The 18,295-nt window shown below is 43.0% G+C and overlaps 1 protein-coding gene across 1 annotated transcript in view; it reads right to left on the reverse strand.

Moving 5' to 3' along the window:
- Positions 1 to 247: 247 nt before the first annotated feature.
- TMEM86A (transmembrane protein 86A) overlaps positions 248 to 18,295 on the reverse strand; it is a 43,699-nt gene continuing 25,651 nt past the window's right edge. The window contains exons 2-3 of the mRNA XM_063117180.1: positions 8,906 to 9,170; positions 248 to 3,033 (exon numbers count right to left, since the gene is read on the reverse strand). Of these exons, the coding sequence (XP_062973250.1) occupies positions 2,606 to 3,033; positions 8,906 to 9,170 (693 nt within the window). The 3' untranslated portion in view covers positions 248 to 2,605. The remainder of the gene's footprint in view (positions 3,034 to 8,905; positions 9,171 to 18,295) is intronic.

Consider the following 18,295-nt stretch of genomic DNA (forward strand, 5'->3'; position numbering starts at 1 on the left):
AGTGCCATTGCAGAACGAAAGGTTGATTTGAGTAGTATCAACTGGATACTATCACTGACATATAAAGTGGAACATCACCAGAGGAGAGCAAAAAAGATGGCAAGAGACCTGGAGATCAAGTCCTATGAAGAAAGGTTGAAGGAGATGGGTAAATTTAGCCTGGAAAAAATACAATTAACAGTGCAATCCTATGCATGTTTGGACAGAAAAACCTCCTACAACTCTCAGCATTCCCTAGCCAGCTGGGGAATGCTGGGAGTTGTAGGACTTTTTTCTGTCTAAACATACACAGGATTGTACCCAAAGAGGCAATACAAGAGACATCTTCAAATACTGGAAGGGCTGGTACACAGATGACAGAGCAAATGTTATTTTCTGTTGCTCCAGAAGGTGGGACCATATTGATGGGTTCAAGTTATAAGAAAAGGGATTTCAACTAAAAATTAGAAAGAATTTCCTGATGGTGTGAGGTGTTCAACAATGGAAATTAAGAAAACATTCCCTAGCTAGACTTTGAATATTAACCGGAAAACAATGCAAACTACCTGGAATATGTTGAATACTTCTTTAGAGATGTCCCTGCTTAAGAATTGCCTTTCCAGAAAAACTCAGGCTCTTTTCGTCAGGTTCTCTTTTTCTAAGTTTTTATAAAAGGGCCGCAGAGCTAAGTTTCACAAGTAAGAACAAGGTTCTAAAGAAACAATGCAGGAGAGAGAATCTAACAGTGTGTTGTATTTTCTAACTGTTCAGGCCAAAAGGACATAAACATTCAAATGGCACAGGGTGCAATCCTACACATATTTAGACAGCATTCCCCAGTGAGCATAACTGGCTGAGGAATGCCGGGAGTTGTAGGACTTTTTTCCTGTCTAAACGTGCATAGGATTGATCCCTTAAACACTGTAATGATTGTGAAGAGAAGTAAACTACGAAAAAAAACACATTGTGGTTAATAAGTAAGATGTCTTTCCCCACAAAGTTTCACAAACAACCAGGAGGACATGGATCCAGCGTCTTCACCCTGACAACTGCAATGTGGGTCAACTGAGCCCTGTTTTGCAACCTGACACATCATCATCATCATCATCATCATCATAGGAAAACTGCTGACATGAAACTTTTCCAAACTGCACTTCCCTCCCAGTCTGATCCATAGTAATTCAGTGCTGCCCAATGAACATGAATGAATATCTTAGGAGGGTGGGATACTGATTGGTCTCTTAGCACTTAGGTAATAGGCATGACCCGCGTTGCAGCTGTAGGGATGAAGGCACCTGCAGACTCCACAGCTCTGGCTGGAGGTGGTGGGAAAATAACTCGATAGTCATGTGCACACGAGACAGGTACACACAGACACATGCGCAAATACATGGAAGCCGCTAGGCTTCAATGTAAATAAATACTGTTCCCTGATAATCCACCAAGTTCATAGCAGAAATGCTGACTTGCTAATGTTTGTTAGGGATCCATGGCGTGGCCCTTGTTCACAGTGAGCAGAGCACCTATAATGTAGTGTGCATCACTGCCAATGCTTCCTCTTTCAATACATTGATTTCATTTGGGATTTTGGAGAGGGTGGTGGGAAGATAAAAAGATGGCTCCAAGTTCTTCCCACATCATCCTGACACAGCAACGACAGCAGGGCTGACAAGCAGATCGTTTTCTTGGCCAGTGAATTCAGCCAACAAAGCAGCTGGTGACTTCAACTTCGAGAACATTTGGATGTTTTTCCGTTCCATGTTTTGGTGCTTTAGCCGGAGATTATGCAAGCTGGAAATGGTCTGCTAGAAAAGTGGATTAACCATAGATCATTATCTGCTTTTTGTTTTAAAATCAACATTTTCATTTCCAGATCCCCCCTCCTCCTCTGCAAGCCTGAGAAGATTGTTGCATTCTGTTGTTGCTTTTAAGTCTGCAGAACAACGGGCGCTCTGCAGGATTCACATTCAGAAGAAAGGCTTTGAATGGCCTCCAATACATGGTTGTGTGAATCTGGCATTCAGACGGGTTTCTCCCAGGGATAGCGCAAGCTTTACTAACCATTCAAACTCCCATAAGTGCTCCTGCATCCTGTTGTATTATTTGGGCCCTGGGGATTCCTTGTGGAGACACACAATTATTTCACAGTTGTACTGCAAAGCACACAAAGATGGGGTTTCGACAGACATCGCCAAGGGTTGTTTTCACATGACTTGACACATTCAGAGTTAAAGGCTCTTAAAACCCAATATACTTTCCAGCCAACAACTTACCCCAAAAAACAAAACAAAAATACACCATTGTTTTTAAATGAGACTTCTCCATCCGGAATGTTCAGCACCAGCTTCAGTATTATACCAATAAAGTATTAGAGATGCCTCCCAAAACTTCCAAGGTGGAAAATGTCAGACAGCAGGTTCTGTAAGAACACTCTAAACTTCCAGCGTGGCTTCCGCACTCCAACAAACTGAACTTGAGGAGAGCCAGCTAAATACTAACAAAAAATGCTTTGAAGAAGCAAGATCTGCAATTGTTAATTCGCCTTAATAGTCAGAGATGCCCTTGGGAATGAATGCTGGTACAGCACCCACTGCAAAGTTTGAGAGTCAGCTGGCATCATCGCCGTCTACTTCCCCTTTCTGAAGACCTCTTCATCTCTACTCTCCACAGCAGAAAGGGCAATGAGCATCTGAGCTGCATAGTAAGTGGCCATGATGATGACCCGTGAGTAGGGCACAGGAAAGCAGAATTTGTTGACAGCGATGGCCATGTCTGATACTATGAAGAGCACTGAGCCAATGCAAGCTGAGAGTTTGGTCCAAGTCCAAAGGTCGTTGCACAGCTGCATGCCGGCCATGGCCCGCCAGCCCATGAAGCCAATCAAGACAACATAGACAGCTACCAGGTAGGTAAATGGGCCCGAGAGGTAGGAATACAGGAAGCTGTAGCAGAAAATGCCCGTCAGGACCATCACAAGGCCAGCTTTCAGGTCTAAAGGCTTCATCCCAAATGCCAAGGAATATAGGATGTGTGTGATGGCAAACATCAGCAAACCTGGGAAAGGAGGAATCAACAAAATATGAACAAAGTGGCTAGCATTATATATTGCAAAAGTAATTTTACAACAACACAAAGCAAAAGGTCTAATTGAAAATCATATATTCTACCTCCAAGCCAATTATCTGGGTGCTGGTGCTAATAAAGACAATACGGTCCCACCCAAATACAAAAGGAAGGTATTGAATCGGGAGTATCCCCAAGGTTTGCAAAGTTACAAAAATGTTTTAGTAAACTGTGGCTCAATAGTAGAACATATGATTTTCATGCAGAAAGTCCCAGGATCAATCTGTGGCATCTCGAGGTAGGACTGGAAAAAATCCTGCCTGAAACCCTGGAAAGGGATTGCTGCCAGTCAGTGTTGTTGACAACCCTGGGCTAGATGGACTAGTGGTCTGTTTCAGTATAAGGCAGCCTCCTACGTTCCTATGTAAAGAAAACCTTAGGGGGACCCCAAAACAGCTGAATGAGGATTGAGCATTCTCACTGCCCAGGGAATTCAGACTGAGTGTTGAAAGAGAGGAAAATATAAACCAAGTAAGAGGGGGGAATGTAAATAATAATAATAATAATAATAATAATAATAATAATAATAATAATAATAATAATAATAATTTTATTTATTTCTTACCTGCCTCTCCCTTTGGATTGAGGCAGAGAACAACATTAGAACAGGAATCAATACATCTTAAAAATTCTCGATTTTACATTGATCTGGATAGACCTGCTGGAAAAGGCTAGTCTTTAAAGCTGCCTTAAAATCACACAGAGAGTTATTTTTACAAATCCCCTCCGGCAGGCCATTCCACAATCTGGGGGCGACAGAAGAAAAGGTCCTCTGGGAAACTGATGTCAGCCTAGTTTTAGCTGACTGAAGTAAGTTCACCTCAGAGGACCTGAATGTGCGGGGTGGACTGTATGAGAGAAGGCGATCCTGCAGGTAACCTGGACCCAAACCATTTAGGACTTTAAAGCAATGACCAACACTTTGTACTTTGCCTGGAAACTAATTGGCAGCCAGTGGAGTGATTTTAATGTTGGGGTAATATGTTCACCCCTAGATGTACTGGTGACCAACCTGGCTGCCATATTTTGAACTACTTGAAGTTTCCAAACTAGGTACAATGGTAGCCCTGTGTAGAGCGCATTGCAGAAGTCAAGTCTTGAGGTTACCAGCACATGCACTACTGTCTTTAGGTCTTCTGACTCTAAGAAGGGGCGCAGCTGGCGTATCAGCCAAAGCTGATAGTAGCACTCCTGGCCATTGCATCTATCTGGGCTGTCATTTGGAGTGACGGATCCAGGAGCACCCCCAAACTGCGAACACAGTCTTTCAGGGGGAGTGTAGCCCCATCCAGAACTGGTTGACACACCTCCAAACCTAGGTCAGAGCCCTTGACAGCAAGCACCTCTGTTTTGTCTGGATTCAGCTTCAGTTTGTTTTTCCTCATCCAGCCCATTACCGCCTCCAAGCATTCATTCAGAGGAGACACACTATCCTTAGCTGATGCTGTTATTGAAGGCATAGAGAAATATATTTGGAATGGAGTGACTGGAAAAGGAGGATGGTGCAAGAGACTCCTAGACTGAAAAAAGGGTAGAGAGAACCATTTGATTGTCTGGATTTCTTGGTTTATACTATTTTTAAATGTCCCCAGAAATGGACATGAGAGCTGTCTGTAAACATCAATATAGAAATTCAAGATTTTAATGCAGCTGCAATTGGGCACTACTGTGTCCTCCTCAAAGAACTCCAAATAGACCAATGAGGAGTGAGTATGCTCAGTGGTCATGGAATGTTGATTGATGCTTGGCGTGGGGGGACAGGAAACCGGGGGGGGGGGCAGAGATGGAATGGAGTAGCTGGATGAGAAACTGTCCAATCTGCAACACTTTATTGCAGGGCCCCACTTGCACTATTATATTAAAAGGTCTAAGTGGAGAAGCAATGTCTCCCTTTTAAATATTAGGGAGAAAATTCAGATGTACTGATGGCTACTCTTCCTTGGTTTATTGAATTCAATAACAGCTTTACATGTGGCACACACCTATGGTAAATTGTATGTAATAATAGCATCTTAACTGTACCAAACTGTTTGTGGTGAAATAAACCTATAGTAAGTAGCCTTATGATCTGGGTGTATTTCTGATCCAAGGCTACTAGAGCAGCACCATCACGAAGAAGCAAGTTTTTAAGTGCTCCTGGTAGAGCAGTTAGTGTATTTCTGGAGAGTACTTGAGTGTATTGAAGAAAAGAAAGGTTTAATTTCTAAATCAGAGCATCTGGATACTAAAGGTAAGGATGTCTAAGGCTTCAGCATTTGTTTCAAAATTCCAAGGGTACAATGTTTAGGTCAAATGAGAGGATACCAATTCACCTCAAGGCCCTTTTAAGATACAATTTACGTATGGGAAGAACAGCTAAAAAGTTGTTGTTGTTGTTATTGGTATCACAAGCACCCTTTAACTGACACCGGAGCATTTACATATGAGTTGTTTTCGCCTTCCTATTAAAACAAATTCAGGTGCATAAACTAGGGGCTTCTCCAAACATGGTTTTACCAGGGCTTCTGCTTCTGGATTCTTCATGAGATTAAGATTGGCCTTTTGTCTGTGAGTTCTATATGTTTCATTATACAGCCACTGGATGGCAATATTGTTATAGTGCCACTTCCTCTTTACATGGGCAAATTTAAATTGATTCAAAATTCTTTTTATTACCTCATTATTTCTATTTCAAATTAAGCTGAGGAAATGGTCGGAGAGCACATAAGAGGTGCTGGAGGTTGACAGTGTCATATAAAGCACCTGCAAGCTTCTGTGAGTGACCAATCTCAATCGCAGGATACAAGCCCCATGTGGAGAAGCCCTAGGAGTCTTGCCTGTGTCTTCCCCCCCACTCCATTTCATTGTGAACGCATTGTTGTACAAATGGTTGTTTTGCCCATGAGAGCAACGTCTCTTACCATCTTTCCAGCTTTGAGTGAAAATGAGTATGCCACAGGACCTGGCTACGTTGCATATTTTGGAAACTGCAATTCACATTAATTATGCTACATAAATAAATGCATCATTATTATTATCATCATCATCCTATCTGGAAAAGCAGCTTTGGGAACCTGATTTGGAATGGAGACATGGCAGCAAAAAGAGGCTGCTCCACCCTCCCCACCATAGGGTTCTAAACACATGCCACTTTTTTCAGTCATGGAAGCAGCCCGTTCATGGAAGAATTGTAATGCATGGGCCAAGAGTTCAGGATCTTAGCTATGCCGATTGCCACAATCTCACAAGCAGCTATATATGCAGCACATACACACTTCCAGACTGTAATGCTCTTTGCAATTAAAGCCTCAGCGAAAATAAAAGAGGACCTTTCTTGTTGATTTGGAACCAGGTTGACAGAAGCTGCTTCCTTGTAGAGGCCCAATTTAGGGAAGAAAGTGGGGCAGTCCCACCGCATTTGTCACTATATTTCATGCTGTATGCGATTGTGTCTAAAGACTGCTTTTATCTCCAGTCAGCAAAGTGGCTCACCACAATGACATTATTGTTATAAATAAGCGGATGGGTCTACATACTATCTAGGCATGCCAAAGGTATAAACCCCTTTGCTTAAAAAATAGCAGGGACTATCTGATCTGTGTTGTTAACAAGTTTTGGTAATTAATGATTTCTAAAAAGTAACGCCAACAAATGCTCTTGAAAATGAAATATGATGCATTTTTGGTGTTTATTTTGAGTACAGACAAGACTGGGCCTTTGAAGCTACTTGCAAATTGTGGCCCCCACTGAAATCTCTCAGCCCCCCTCTCCTACTGAGCTTTAAAAGGGTGCCTCTGATTCATGGCCTTATTTCATCTGACAAACACAAGGACAATGGGTTGATGGACTTTCTACAACAGGCATGAGGGACCTTTTTTTTTTCTGTTGAGGATCACATTCACCCAATGGGTTATCTGTTGGGGGACACATCCCAGAGGATGGGACTGAAGCCAGCGGTGAGTGGGGCCAGTGCCCAAAGTGGACATGGCCTCTCCCTCTCTCTCTCTTGCTGACACCTTGTCGTCTTTCTTCCTCTCTGCCCAATAGACTCCCGAGGGAGGGCCAGGTCGCTCTTGCCAGCAGTCTGACCTGATCACTTGCATGTGGCCCTGGGGCTGTAGGTGGCCTAGAGCTTTTCTATGAGCATGTGGGTGAGGAGAGGACTGTCCACACTGAGGGTGGAAGAGCTCTACATTTCAGCACTTCTGACATAAGAAGGCAACCTTATCTCACCACATATACTAATATGAGCTGCTGGTGCAGCTGGCTCAGAAAGCATTTTAAGCTGATCAAAGCAGCGGAAATTGGTTGCAGAAACATTATGGGGTGAGGGTGGAAATCAATGGCCAAGGTTTGGACACAATGCCCTGAAGCTGATGGGATCCATAAAGTGATTGTGGTGAGTTTTAAGAAGTCTAATTTCAAAGAAGACATCTTATATCCGCAAAAGAACAGCAGCAGCCTTCTTGGGATCTGGCCCTCAGTCTTGGCACAACTTGCCACACCGGATCCTGACTTCTCAAGGCAGTCAACGCATGCTGCTTCAGCAGTATCCCTACAACAGCCCCTGTGGTCCCGATCTCGCCATCAACTCACTCTTCTGCCCACATGGCGAAGCAATGCATATCTGTCAGAGAGCACAGAAAGGATTTCCTTCCTCTCTTCTCTGAGTCATGCTGTGCCTTGGGCTACATGTCACACTCCATCTCCTTTCAGAAGAGGGTTGCTTACTCAAGGGGGAAAGTGTCAGGCTCCAACCAGAGAGAAGGCAGCAAGATGGAAGGTAGTTCACTGATTCTCTACAGGCACACAGGCAATGAGGCATCCCTGACCCCATTCTTTGGCAAAGGACGCCCCCATCCAGTATATCCAAGCTGCCACCCTTGCAGGAACGCTGCCCTGTTAATGTTTGCATTTGTTTGTTTGTTGTTTTCCAAAATGTTGAAAGTGCTAATTTCAGAAGCATGCTGGTCGATACACTCAGGCTGGAGGCAAGGAATAGCCTTGAGAGAAGGTTGTATGATTGAACCATAATTGTGTGCGGGGTGCAACCTCATCCTGCTAACTGGCCAGAACCAGTTACTACAATAAAACAAAGGCCTGTTCCCAAAATGGCATATCTGTATGCCTCTCTTCCTATCTCCCACATAACCTCTGGCAAAACCCAGGGCATGATATCATCAGGCTGATATTTTCATTTCAGTCTATTTTCAGGGGCCATCCTGTATCTTCTGTAGTATCTAGTTTGGCTTTTCGTTCACAGGGTTTCCAGGTTTTTGTAATGGTCCAAAGCCCTGCAAAATCTTCCTACCAAAAGAAATGAATGTGTGAATGCCACATGTAATGCTAGCTTTATCGCACTACCTTCAACTCTTCATAAAAATGTGGTCTGTCTACAGCCTAAAATATAGGCTGAGTATTTCCAGAAGAGGCTTTTATTATGCAATTGCACTGTCTCCTTCATAGAATGTCACAGGGGGTCTAGATCTCATTGCATAATGTCTTTTGACTGGTAGCACTAGGAACAGGCCCACATGCTAGGTGAGAGAGAAGACGTGCCAGGGACACCCCTTCCTCCACCCCATGCCACCTTACCTTTACCTTTGCTGCCTGATGCGGGCACCTCACCCTGCTTCATGGGTGGGCTGGACCTGACTAGGAACCATCTGTCTGGAAGTACCCAAAGTCAGGGAGCCTGGGCAGATGGCAGAGTCCTCCTGGCAAACATTAGTGTCGCTTCCACACTTAATCATTTATAGTACATTTACAGTACATGACATGAACCCCAAAGGCTGGCCCCTTCCAGATTGATATAGCCACTGACCGTGAACAAAGTAGCCTTGCTCTTGCCAGATGAGGAACGCATCTCCTACAGCTGAGAATATCAAACCAGCAAAAATTCTAGATGGGCTGCGATGGGCCATCAGAAAATTGATCCCATGTGCCAGCAAGAAGACCCATAAGCAGAAGATAGGCAGACACTTGATGAGGGCGCTGAACCAGGAAGGGCTGGATGTCGGCAGCCAAAGGACGAAATAGACACAGGTGGCTTTGAAAAAGGGCACAAGCTTAGGACCTTCACTCTTCACCTGGAAGAAACAAGAAGGCGGGTTGTAAGTAGGGTATTCTTTTCCTCCCCTCAAATGAACCAGAAGAGGCCACAGAGAGGCTGTAAACAACATGGCTGGCTTCTTCCCCTCAGCTCTAAAAGCCTGCTTCCCTTTTTGTCCAGCAATCTCGCTGACCATCAGCAATTACAAGAACAAAGTTTTCTTGAACTTTAGCATACTTCTTTTCTCTCTCTCAGTGTCGTCAGCCGTACAGTCTCAGAATCTTCCTGCCAAAAAATAAGGGCTTAAGGGATTTGAGTTTATTCCCTGCAAAGTACAAAAGCCCTGGAAACCAATCTGATTCATTATGCTGACTTTAAAGAGTGATACCGTTTAGAGCTGGTTCACACATGTTCCTCCCCACACCCCCATTCCATAAGAGTGTGTGTTTGGGGGTGGGGGGGGGCACATCCTTCCTTTCTATATATTTTATTATTAATTATTAAAATGTATATGCTGCCCCATTTTCTAAGTAACTGCCCACCTCTGATGGTAGTTAAATGGGCAAGTACACAAGAGAGGGCCCTTTCCACAGTGGCCCCATACCTCTGGGATGGGTTGCTACTGGGAATCCATTAGGCCCCATCATTGCAGGCTTTTAGGAAGGCCCTGAAGACTTGAGTTTTCTCAGGCTTTCTCCTGAGTATTTTTCAGTATACTGTTCCAGGCTTTTAGCTGTAAATGTGTTTTAGATTCTATTACCAGCTGGGCTAGATGTCTTACTGCTGGTGTTAGTTGATTTTAATTATTTTTGGCTGTTTTATCATTGTTAAATAGGATTTTCCTGTAAGCTCTTTGGGAGGATTTTTGCCCATAAAAGCAGTCTGGGAATAGTTGATGGGAATACTTGACAACCTGCAAAACGCAGAACAAATCTAATAAAATCTGTACATCCCTATGTGCACACGTACTTTTATTGAGGATAAAAAAACCTAGGCTTATTTTATTTTCATATAAGGAAGCCTCCTGGATGCTTTAAAATAAATAAATCTTAGCAGGTTTTAGTTTTTAGCCTCAGACTCAATTTTAATCAATACTCAGGTTTAAACCTTAATCGACATCAAAGAATTCACACAAGCAAGAAGCCATAAAAGTGCTCATAGTTTGCTGGTTTTAAATTTTGTACATCTATTTTTTAAATTTTCATTGTTTTTAACTGTTGTAATCCGCCCAGAGAGTTTCGGCTATGGGGCGGTATATAAATGTAATAAATAAATAAATAAATAAGTCTGCATACAATGAAATGACCCAACACATTCAAATGAACTTTAGCCTTAGAGGCAGCACCCTTAGAAATGGTTTGCTAGACCAGTTCTGGGATGAGTCTGTGCAAGGCCAAACGTATTGCATGGAGCGCGCAGAGCATGGGTGCTTGGCAAACTGTGTTGTAAACTAACACTGAACATGCTGGTTTGTACCACATTCATATCATCCTGACGACAAGCCGTGGGTAATTAAGGAAACTGAGCGGCATATACCCAGCACACACCGGGTATCTTGCAAACTGGATCACTGTAACAGCTTATGTTTTATTTGTTAGCTATCATCCTCACTACAACAAACTTCAACAAACACTCAAAAGCTGCAACTCCATGCATATTGAGCAAGATTTATTTCTGAGCAGACCTGCCCAGGGTCACGCTTAATATGTTTACACTGTAGTAAACCCACGGAATGGTTTTACATCATCTGCACACTGTGAGCCAATTAAATGTTCAGAAAAAGCATGCAGGGCAGCTTCCTGGTTTGAAAACAATTGCTTTCCAGGAAAATCTGTAATAAATACAATCACATGAGGAAAGAGCTGGAATTGGTCATGGCTCTGAGCAAAGCAAGAGAATCCAAGGAATTTCCCCAACACCCCAAGCCATTGCTTAATGGAATCAAGTAGTACAGTGTATAAATTTGTGTTGACTTATCAAAAGCAACATGTTTCTACTTGGTACTGAAAATCCACTGAAAATTCCTTCCTGACCTCCCCAGCCGCTGTTGTTTAACAGTGGCATATTGGCAAAAGGCTTAATCAACCTCCTTTTTTAGTGTGGTGGGCTTCCTTAATTTTTAGAACCCATTCCTTGGTCTCCCAAAAGTAACGCAGCAATTGGAATGAGGTATAGGGTGCTTCCTGGTGAAGCATTCCTCATGCAATCACCCGGCCTCATTCACAGAATTTGGGGGGTGGGGGGCAGAGAATGACATTGTCTTCCACTTGTAAACTTCTCATGTTTTCCCACAATTCTTCGGCCTCTTTTCTCTCCACAAAAAATCTGCTATGGAGGAAAAGTCATAATAGCTGCACTTGTCTGGAAAAACACACACACACACACACACACACACACACACACACACGGAGTGCTCTGGCTCAAATATGTTCCAGTTCAGGGAATGTAAAGCCAAGTTTCTATTAACAGACTGGGGGAAATTCAATTCATTCAGTTCCAACCATGCACCAATAAACTAGACCAGTGGTCTTTAAGTGGTGGGTTGTAGCCAAAAGTGGGTCACAAGATCAGTCCAGATGGGTTGTGACAAAGCTATGGTCACCATGTCGGGCAATTGTGAAAGTGGACCCCAAGTTGGGAGTCTGAGGTGAGTCAAGGGTCTGGACGTGTTGAAGACCATTGAACTAGGCTGTTGGTTTAAAAGAGTAGCACTGACATGGGACCATATAAAACATATGTAAATAGCTCAACAGAGACTCCGGTGTACATACGCCTCCTATACCTCTCCTGGGAGGCTTGTATTTTCTGTGAAGTCACATCAAGATATCCCAGAGGTCTAAACGTTTCTTTCTAGATAACAAGAGGTGGGCCTGTGGTGGTGAAGGATTTGCTCTTGATAACATTCACATGGAGAAAGTATTCAGAAAATAGACATACACAGGTGGGACCTAATGTTTGCCTTCCTTCTAAAAACAGTGCTCCTATTCCTAGGCCTAATCTACACCAAGTAGGATATTGCACTATGAAAGCGGAATATAAAAGGCAGGAGCCACACTACTGCTTTATAGCGGTATTGAAGTGCACTGACAACTGTTGAGGCCCATCGACACATACCATATACTGCTTTCATACCGCTATATCCTGCTTGGTGTGGCTCCTGCCTTTTATATACCGCTTTCATACCGCTTTCATAGTGCAATATCCTGCTTGGTGTAGATGAGGCCCTAATCCTAGCCAGCCATTCCTTCCAAGCAAAGCATTCTGCTTCTCCTCTCCTCCCCCATTTCCTTTTTCTTTTCCAACTGTCACTCAACGTTCTGTGGCGAACTAAACCTGCTCAGTCTTCAGTGGTGAGGGGTTGCCCCCCCCCCTTAGTTGTCTTTTTTAAAGAGTGTTTGTAATTCTGCAAACCCATGCAAGCTGATACATCTCTCTTGTTTCTCAGTGGTTCTGTTTTGGCTGCAATCCTGGTGGCACTCGCCACCTCAGTGCGCTATTAACAGGAGCGATACTCCTCTTTAAAGACGAACCGGTCCTGTACTCCCTTCCTCCTCGCTTTAATTCGTCTGTCAGTAAGGAGTCTACAATCAGTAATGAGATAAAAGCCTATGAAGGCTGTGAGAGGATTTGATAAACTAAAGTATTTTTCCCCACATCAACATTGCCTGGGAGAGTTCATTCACCCCACCGGACTATGTGCAAATTTCTATAAAGTTTTCCAGCTGGTTAGGTCACAAGGCAAACCTCCCTATGTCTGAGATTTGTACGTGATCTCATCCCACAACTGGGTCTGTGGCATTATTGCTCCCTGGCTCAGCACAAATAAAAGCCTTTTGCAATCTTCCAAAGCCTCCCTCCTCAGCTGACTGAAGTAATAGAGTTGGCAGCCAGCAGCGTTTGACTTTTTAAAGAGCAAAATCTGAGTGTTTGCCAGAAGAATATAATTAAATCCTTGGCAGTGCATTGCTGCTTTACTTTATTTGGCATCCAAAACAAAACAAACAAACAAAAAAACACCACCTGGCACGACTGGAGAGGTGCAAAGCGAATGAAAGGGCCATAGAGAATTAATCAAACTGGCATTTTAAAAAGAGCCTGCCTATCAGAGGAGGCCTGAATTCCTTCGTAGCTGTGCACTGGGATAAATCCTTCTATTCGGGGAATTATGAAGTAAGATATTATTTAAATAGTTGTATAGAAAATATTAGAGGGTTCTGGGCTTTTTAAAAAAGGGTATTTGTTGCTATTACTAAAAGCTTGAAGGTTTTATTGTTCTTAAATCTCTTATTCCTAATCTTGCAGCAGGTTTCGGTCCCACGATGCAGCTGAGCAGCTCTGGGTCTACTCAGTGCCTATCCAGCCTGAATTCCATCATCGAAGAAAGGTGGGATATAAATGTAATAAATAAGCATGATTTGACAAAACAGCTTAAACCATCCTGCAGGCAGGCAAGAGGAGTTGGGCAAGACAGGAGAGGGGCATTCATTTCTACCCTATTTTAAGGGAAGTTTGCAATCAAATCTCCATTCCGAACTGTCCCAAAGCTAATACATCCATGCTAACCAGTGACCTCAGTAGCCAAGGGGTGGGAAGCATACATTAGAGAGGAGTCTTCCTCAACCTAAGAAGTCCCCTTGTTACCTTTGCCTATTTTCTCAGTCAACCACAGGGAACTGTTACAACTGATGTTACTGTATATTGTGGCCCTTGAAAAATGTGTGCTCTGGACACTATTCAACAGTGCAATCCTATACATGTCTATGCAGAACTGAGTTCAATGGGACTTACTTACAGGAATATTGATATGTATGGCAGGAGTAGACAATATTTGTGGTCCCAAGAATGCATGCAGCACCTGGTCAGGGATTACACACACACAGCAGTGGAGGCTGGTGGTTCCGAAGAAAGCGGGGCAGATTCACCACCTCACTGTCATTGGAGCCACCAGACTCCACTGAAAAGTGCACACACATTCACACACACACACACACACCTCTCCAGGACTCAGCAGCCACATGAGGAACAGCACTGTGGGTTGCCTGCTCACCCACCCCAATGTAGGGAATGGTAGCCTGAATCAATGTGAGCTGTGGAAGATAGTACAACAGTGGTTTTTCAAGAACACCAGCATTTTCCTACACAGTCATTCTCTAACAAAAGTAGGGGAAAAAACTATTAAAATGCTGCACCATGGCACCAGCTATAACTTATCCCTTAGCAAATTCTGCTATCATTGAATCAAAAAACAAAACAAAAAAGCAACAGAGTAAGAAATAAAGTGCTTGCTTCTTCTTCTTTTTTAAAAAAGGAACGTATTGTATAATGAAGGACTCAAAGCTATGCACGTTTAGACAGAAAAAGAAGTCCTACAACTCCCAGCATGGTCCAGGCTACTATACTGCCTGGGCATGTTGATAGCTGAAATACTTTTTCTGTTTAAACATGCATATGATTGCACCCAAGGTGATAATTGTGTAGGTGGGTGGGTGTGAGAGAGAGAATGATATGCTTCAGACAATTTTTTGTAAAGGTTTTGATTGTACGATGTAGTCATAAATGCCTATCTATGAGCTCCATCACACCTACTTTTTCCCCCTACTTTGAGTCCGCGGTTTCCCCCTCCGTTTCCTCAGCGAGTCTAGCGCTGGGTACTTTCACATCTGTGCGTTGTTGCACTATTTCAGCTCATGTATCTTTTCACCTGTATCATTACTGTGCCAGCAAAATCTCCTGCCCCACCCCCTATGTTTTCCTTCCCCCTGTAGTTATTTTTTTATATATATTTATATACAATGGTGCGGCAGCCTAAAACTGCACAGTTAGGGTAAAACAACACACTATGCTTTCCCCTAAGATCATATTAAACAATATAAGTGAAGAGAAAGTATTACAATTAGTTTTTGGACAAGTTTGTGGTCAATGTTGGCATGGCAACGGGAAGCCGACATTGTTCTTGTCAGGAAACCTAGACACGCCTACTCAGGAGTAAGAACCATAAAGTTGAATGAGACTGAGTCTCGGGCACAGGTGGCGGTGGTCTCGCTTGCCTTCTCCACTGGGTGTTTGGGCGCCCTCTCTCCCTTCCCCCTTCTCAGTTGGGCAGCTGAGCGGAGAACCAGCCTGCCCTCCACTTTTGTCATCGAGACCGCCCTTCGACACACACTCCCCCAACAAAAAAATGGGATGGTCTGATATAGCGCAAAGACAGCAATACACAGGATGGAGGAGCGGCTTTATTGCGCACAGAGGGGGGGAAACAGACTTTCCCCGCTCCAAAATAAGGTGGAAAAGGGGGAAGAAGCAAGATGAGCGCAGGACAGGGATGACGTCATGTGAGTACTGCGCTGCAAAAACACATACCAGGCATGGTGAGAGGGCGATAAATTGCTATTGTGATGGAGCTCTATATTGCAAAAATGCCGTAAATGTACCATACATTGTATGGTAACTGCTTACAAGCACATGGGGGAACCTTATGCAATGATATAGGCTGATTTCAGTCTAATCATGATGTTTAGATATAATATGAAAGGATTTAATAACCCTGCTAATTTTTTTTTCATGTCCTGTCAGTGGTTTAGGATGCAATCCTCTACAGATGTTTACTTGGGAGTCAGTCCTTATGAGTAGACATGCATAGGATTGCACTTACAGTCACATTGTTAGAGATGGAGCTAAGAATAACTTGAAATACTGCCTTGCATGAATCACCTTTAAACCTTAATTTTCTGGCTGCTGCTGATGATTTTAATGCTTCATTGTAAGAAACAAAAACTCACATTGCTCTGTTTCTAAGATCTCATTTCCCTGCAGCAGGTGTGACCATGTTCTAGTTATTAAGGGCTCGATCTTATGCACGTATAGAAAGAAAAAAAGTCCTAAACTCCCATCATGCTGCAGCAGCATGGCTGGCTGGGGCATGCTGGGAGTTATAGGACGTTTTTCTGTCTAAACATGCATAGGATCAAACTCTAAATTAATGTACTGTTGTGCCTTGTACAGGAAGTTTAATGCTCATTTGAAATATGAGTAGAATGAATGATAAAGGCCCTGGCTCTAGACCCTTAGCTTTCCTTTGAACATTTATTTATTTTATTACTCTTTTTTTTAACCATGTTTGGATTTTTTGCCTCAGACTCCAAAAAAAGTCATGGGCTGCCTCCGATAGTCTTAGCCTGGCAAACCAACCTGGCAGGGGAAAAAATTCTCCAGCTAAAGAAAGACTCTGGGCTGATCTTAATGAAGATTTTCAAGCTTCAAAGCACAAATTCTCCAGAGACACTTAATTATTTATATCACAATCGTCTGTGAAAGGAACACAGATTGTACATTACCAAAGGAAAAGGAAAAGGCACTGTTTTCTCAGGTTTCATGGCATTCTAATTTTTGCCTCACAGGGACTAGCAGGCTGAAGGAATGGGTAATGAGATACAGAGATTCTAGGTCACAGCTTCAATTAGTCTGATATTGAACTTTGCAGGTGTGTGTGTAATGAAATGAAGGAGAGAAGATGATCCATGCATCCTTGAAGAGTACAGGGTCATGTCCATTCTATCATATAACCAAGGCCATATATATTTGGACTTGCTTGCACCAAAGTTGAATATGATACACGATAAAAATGGAATGCTAAGAATCTCAAAGTTGCAAAATTCAAGGCAAAATTGGCGAGAGGGGGGGTGTTGTTCAGGCGACACAGCAGAGTGGGATGAGGGTTCTGCAAAAAGTTCTAACCTGGCCTAGGCCAACCTCCAAAGTATCTCACTCCTGAAATATATGTAAATAAAAAGTATATTTACTATGCATACTTTTTATTATAATCAATACCCATGTGGAGGGTTAATTTATATACTCCATTCTGAACTGAATAATGCATAGTAGGGATTTCCTTGGCATGGAAGTGCAACTATTTTTTTGGCACAGTGTATTATTTAGATACTTGGATAGCTGGATACAACTATGCTTCGAGTATATTCTCCCTCAGAACTGCAGCCAAATAACTCCGGAACATTTTGTATCGGATGACTGGAAAAATGAGTTGCAAAACTAGCTCTGATTCTTTTCCGAGAATATATTGTCTGCAAGGAGATGCCTAGGACTGTGTACCGGAGGTTATTGAACTGAAACGGGAGCAACTTCTATACCACAACTGCAGCCTTATTTGTAATCCAACACTGATAGTTTGATAATTTTAGAAACATAACAGGTGGGGATCCCTTAGTAGGAACGTATATTCGGGAGAGGGAGATAAATGCCAATCTGCACCTTTTCGTAATAATTGTAACTATTTCCTGATGTCCTATTCAATGAAATTATGAAATGAGATAAAACCACATTGCAGCTTCTCATCTAGTTAATTTCACTCCTAGGGAAAAGTCAAAACAGATATGGCTTCTTGAATAGTGGGATGTCGCTGAGGGTCAGAGATGGCTTTCCCCTTTCCCCTATTGTTTTAAAGGGCCACTACATGATCCCATGTGTGGACAGGCAGCCATGCTTTCATTTATTAAGGGCGCAATCCTATGCATGTTTAGATAGGGGGGGAAACTACAGCTGGATGTGGAACGTTGGGAGTTGTAGGGCCTTTTTCTGTCTAAACATGCATAGGATTGCACCGTAATTTTGTTTTGTGGGTTTGACGGATTTCTAGCCACAAGCCCTCAACAGCCACCAAGAACATAAGAAAACCCATCCTGGATTAGACCAAAGGCCTATCTAGTCTAGTATTCCTGTTCCCACAGAGCAAACTAGACATTACAATGTGTAGCTGAGGATGGTCTTTTTCTTTTCTACTATGTGTGGCCTAAATTCACATGCACTCCAAGAGGAAGAGGGTACAACCTTACCTCCTTTTTTCCAGAAGTTCTCCCCATCAAGGTGGGAAGGTGTTAAAAAAGAAGTAGTCTCCATTGCTTCCAATGGAGATTCTCTCTTTTTTTCTTCACCCCCACCCCCACTGGGTAGTTTTCTGGGGGAAATGGTGTAGCAGTGCAGTGGTCCTGATCTGAATAGGGGCCACACATGCTTTCACTGTGGAGTGGGGGTAAGACAAATCTCAGCTATACGTTAAGTGATTAGCCTGCCAGAACTTGATCCTACACAAAGTAGGACATGAGAAAAAATATAATTGTTTAGACATGTGTTTTTAGGCTACTTATTGGT

The sequence above is a fragment of the Elgaria multicarinata genome, chromosome 2 (assembly GCF_023053635.1).
Source record: "Elgaria multicarinata webbii isolate HBS135686 ecotype San Diego chromosome 2, rElgMul1.1.pri, whole genome shotgun sequence".
NCBI classification, from domain to species: domain Eukaryota; kingdom Metazoa; phylum Chordata; class Lepidosauria; order Squamata; family Anguidae; genus Elgaria; species Elgaria multicarinata.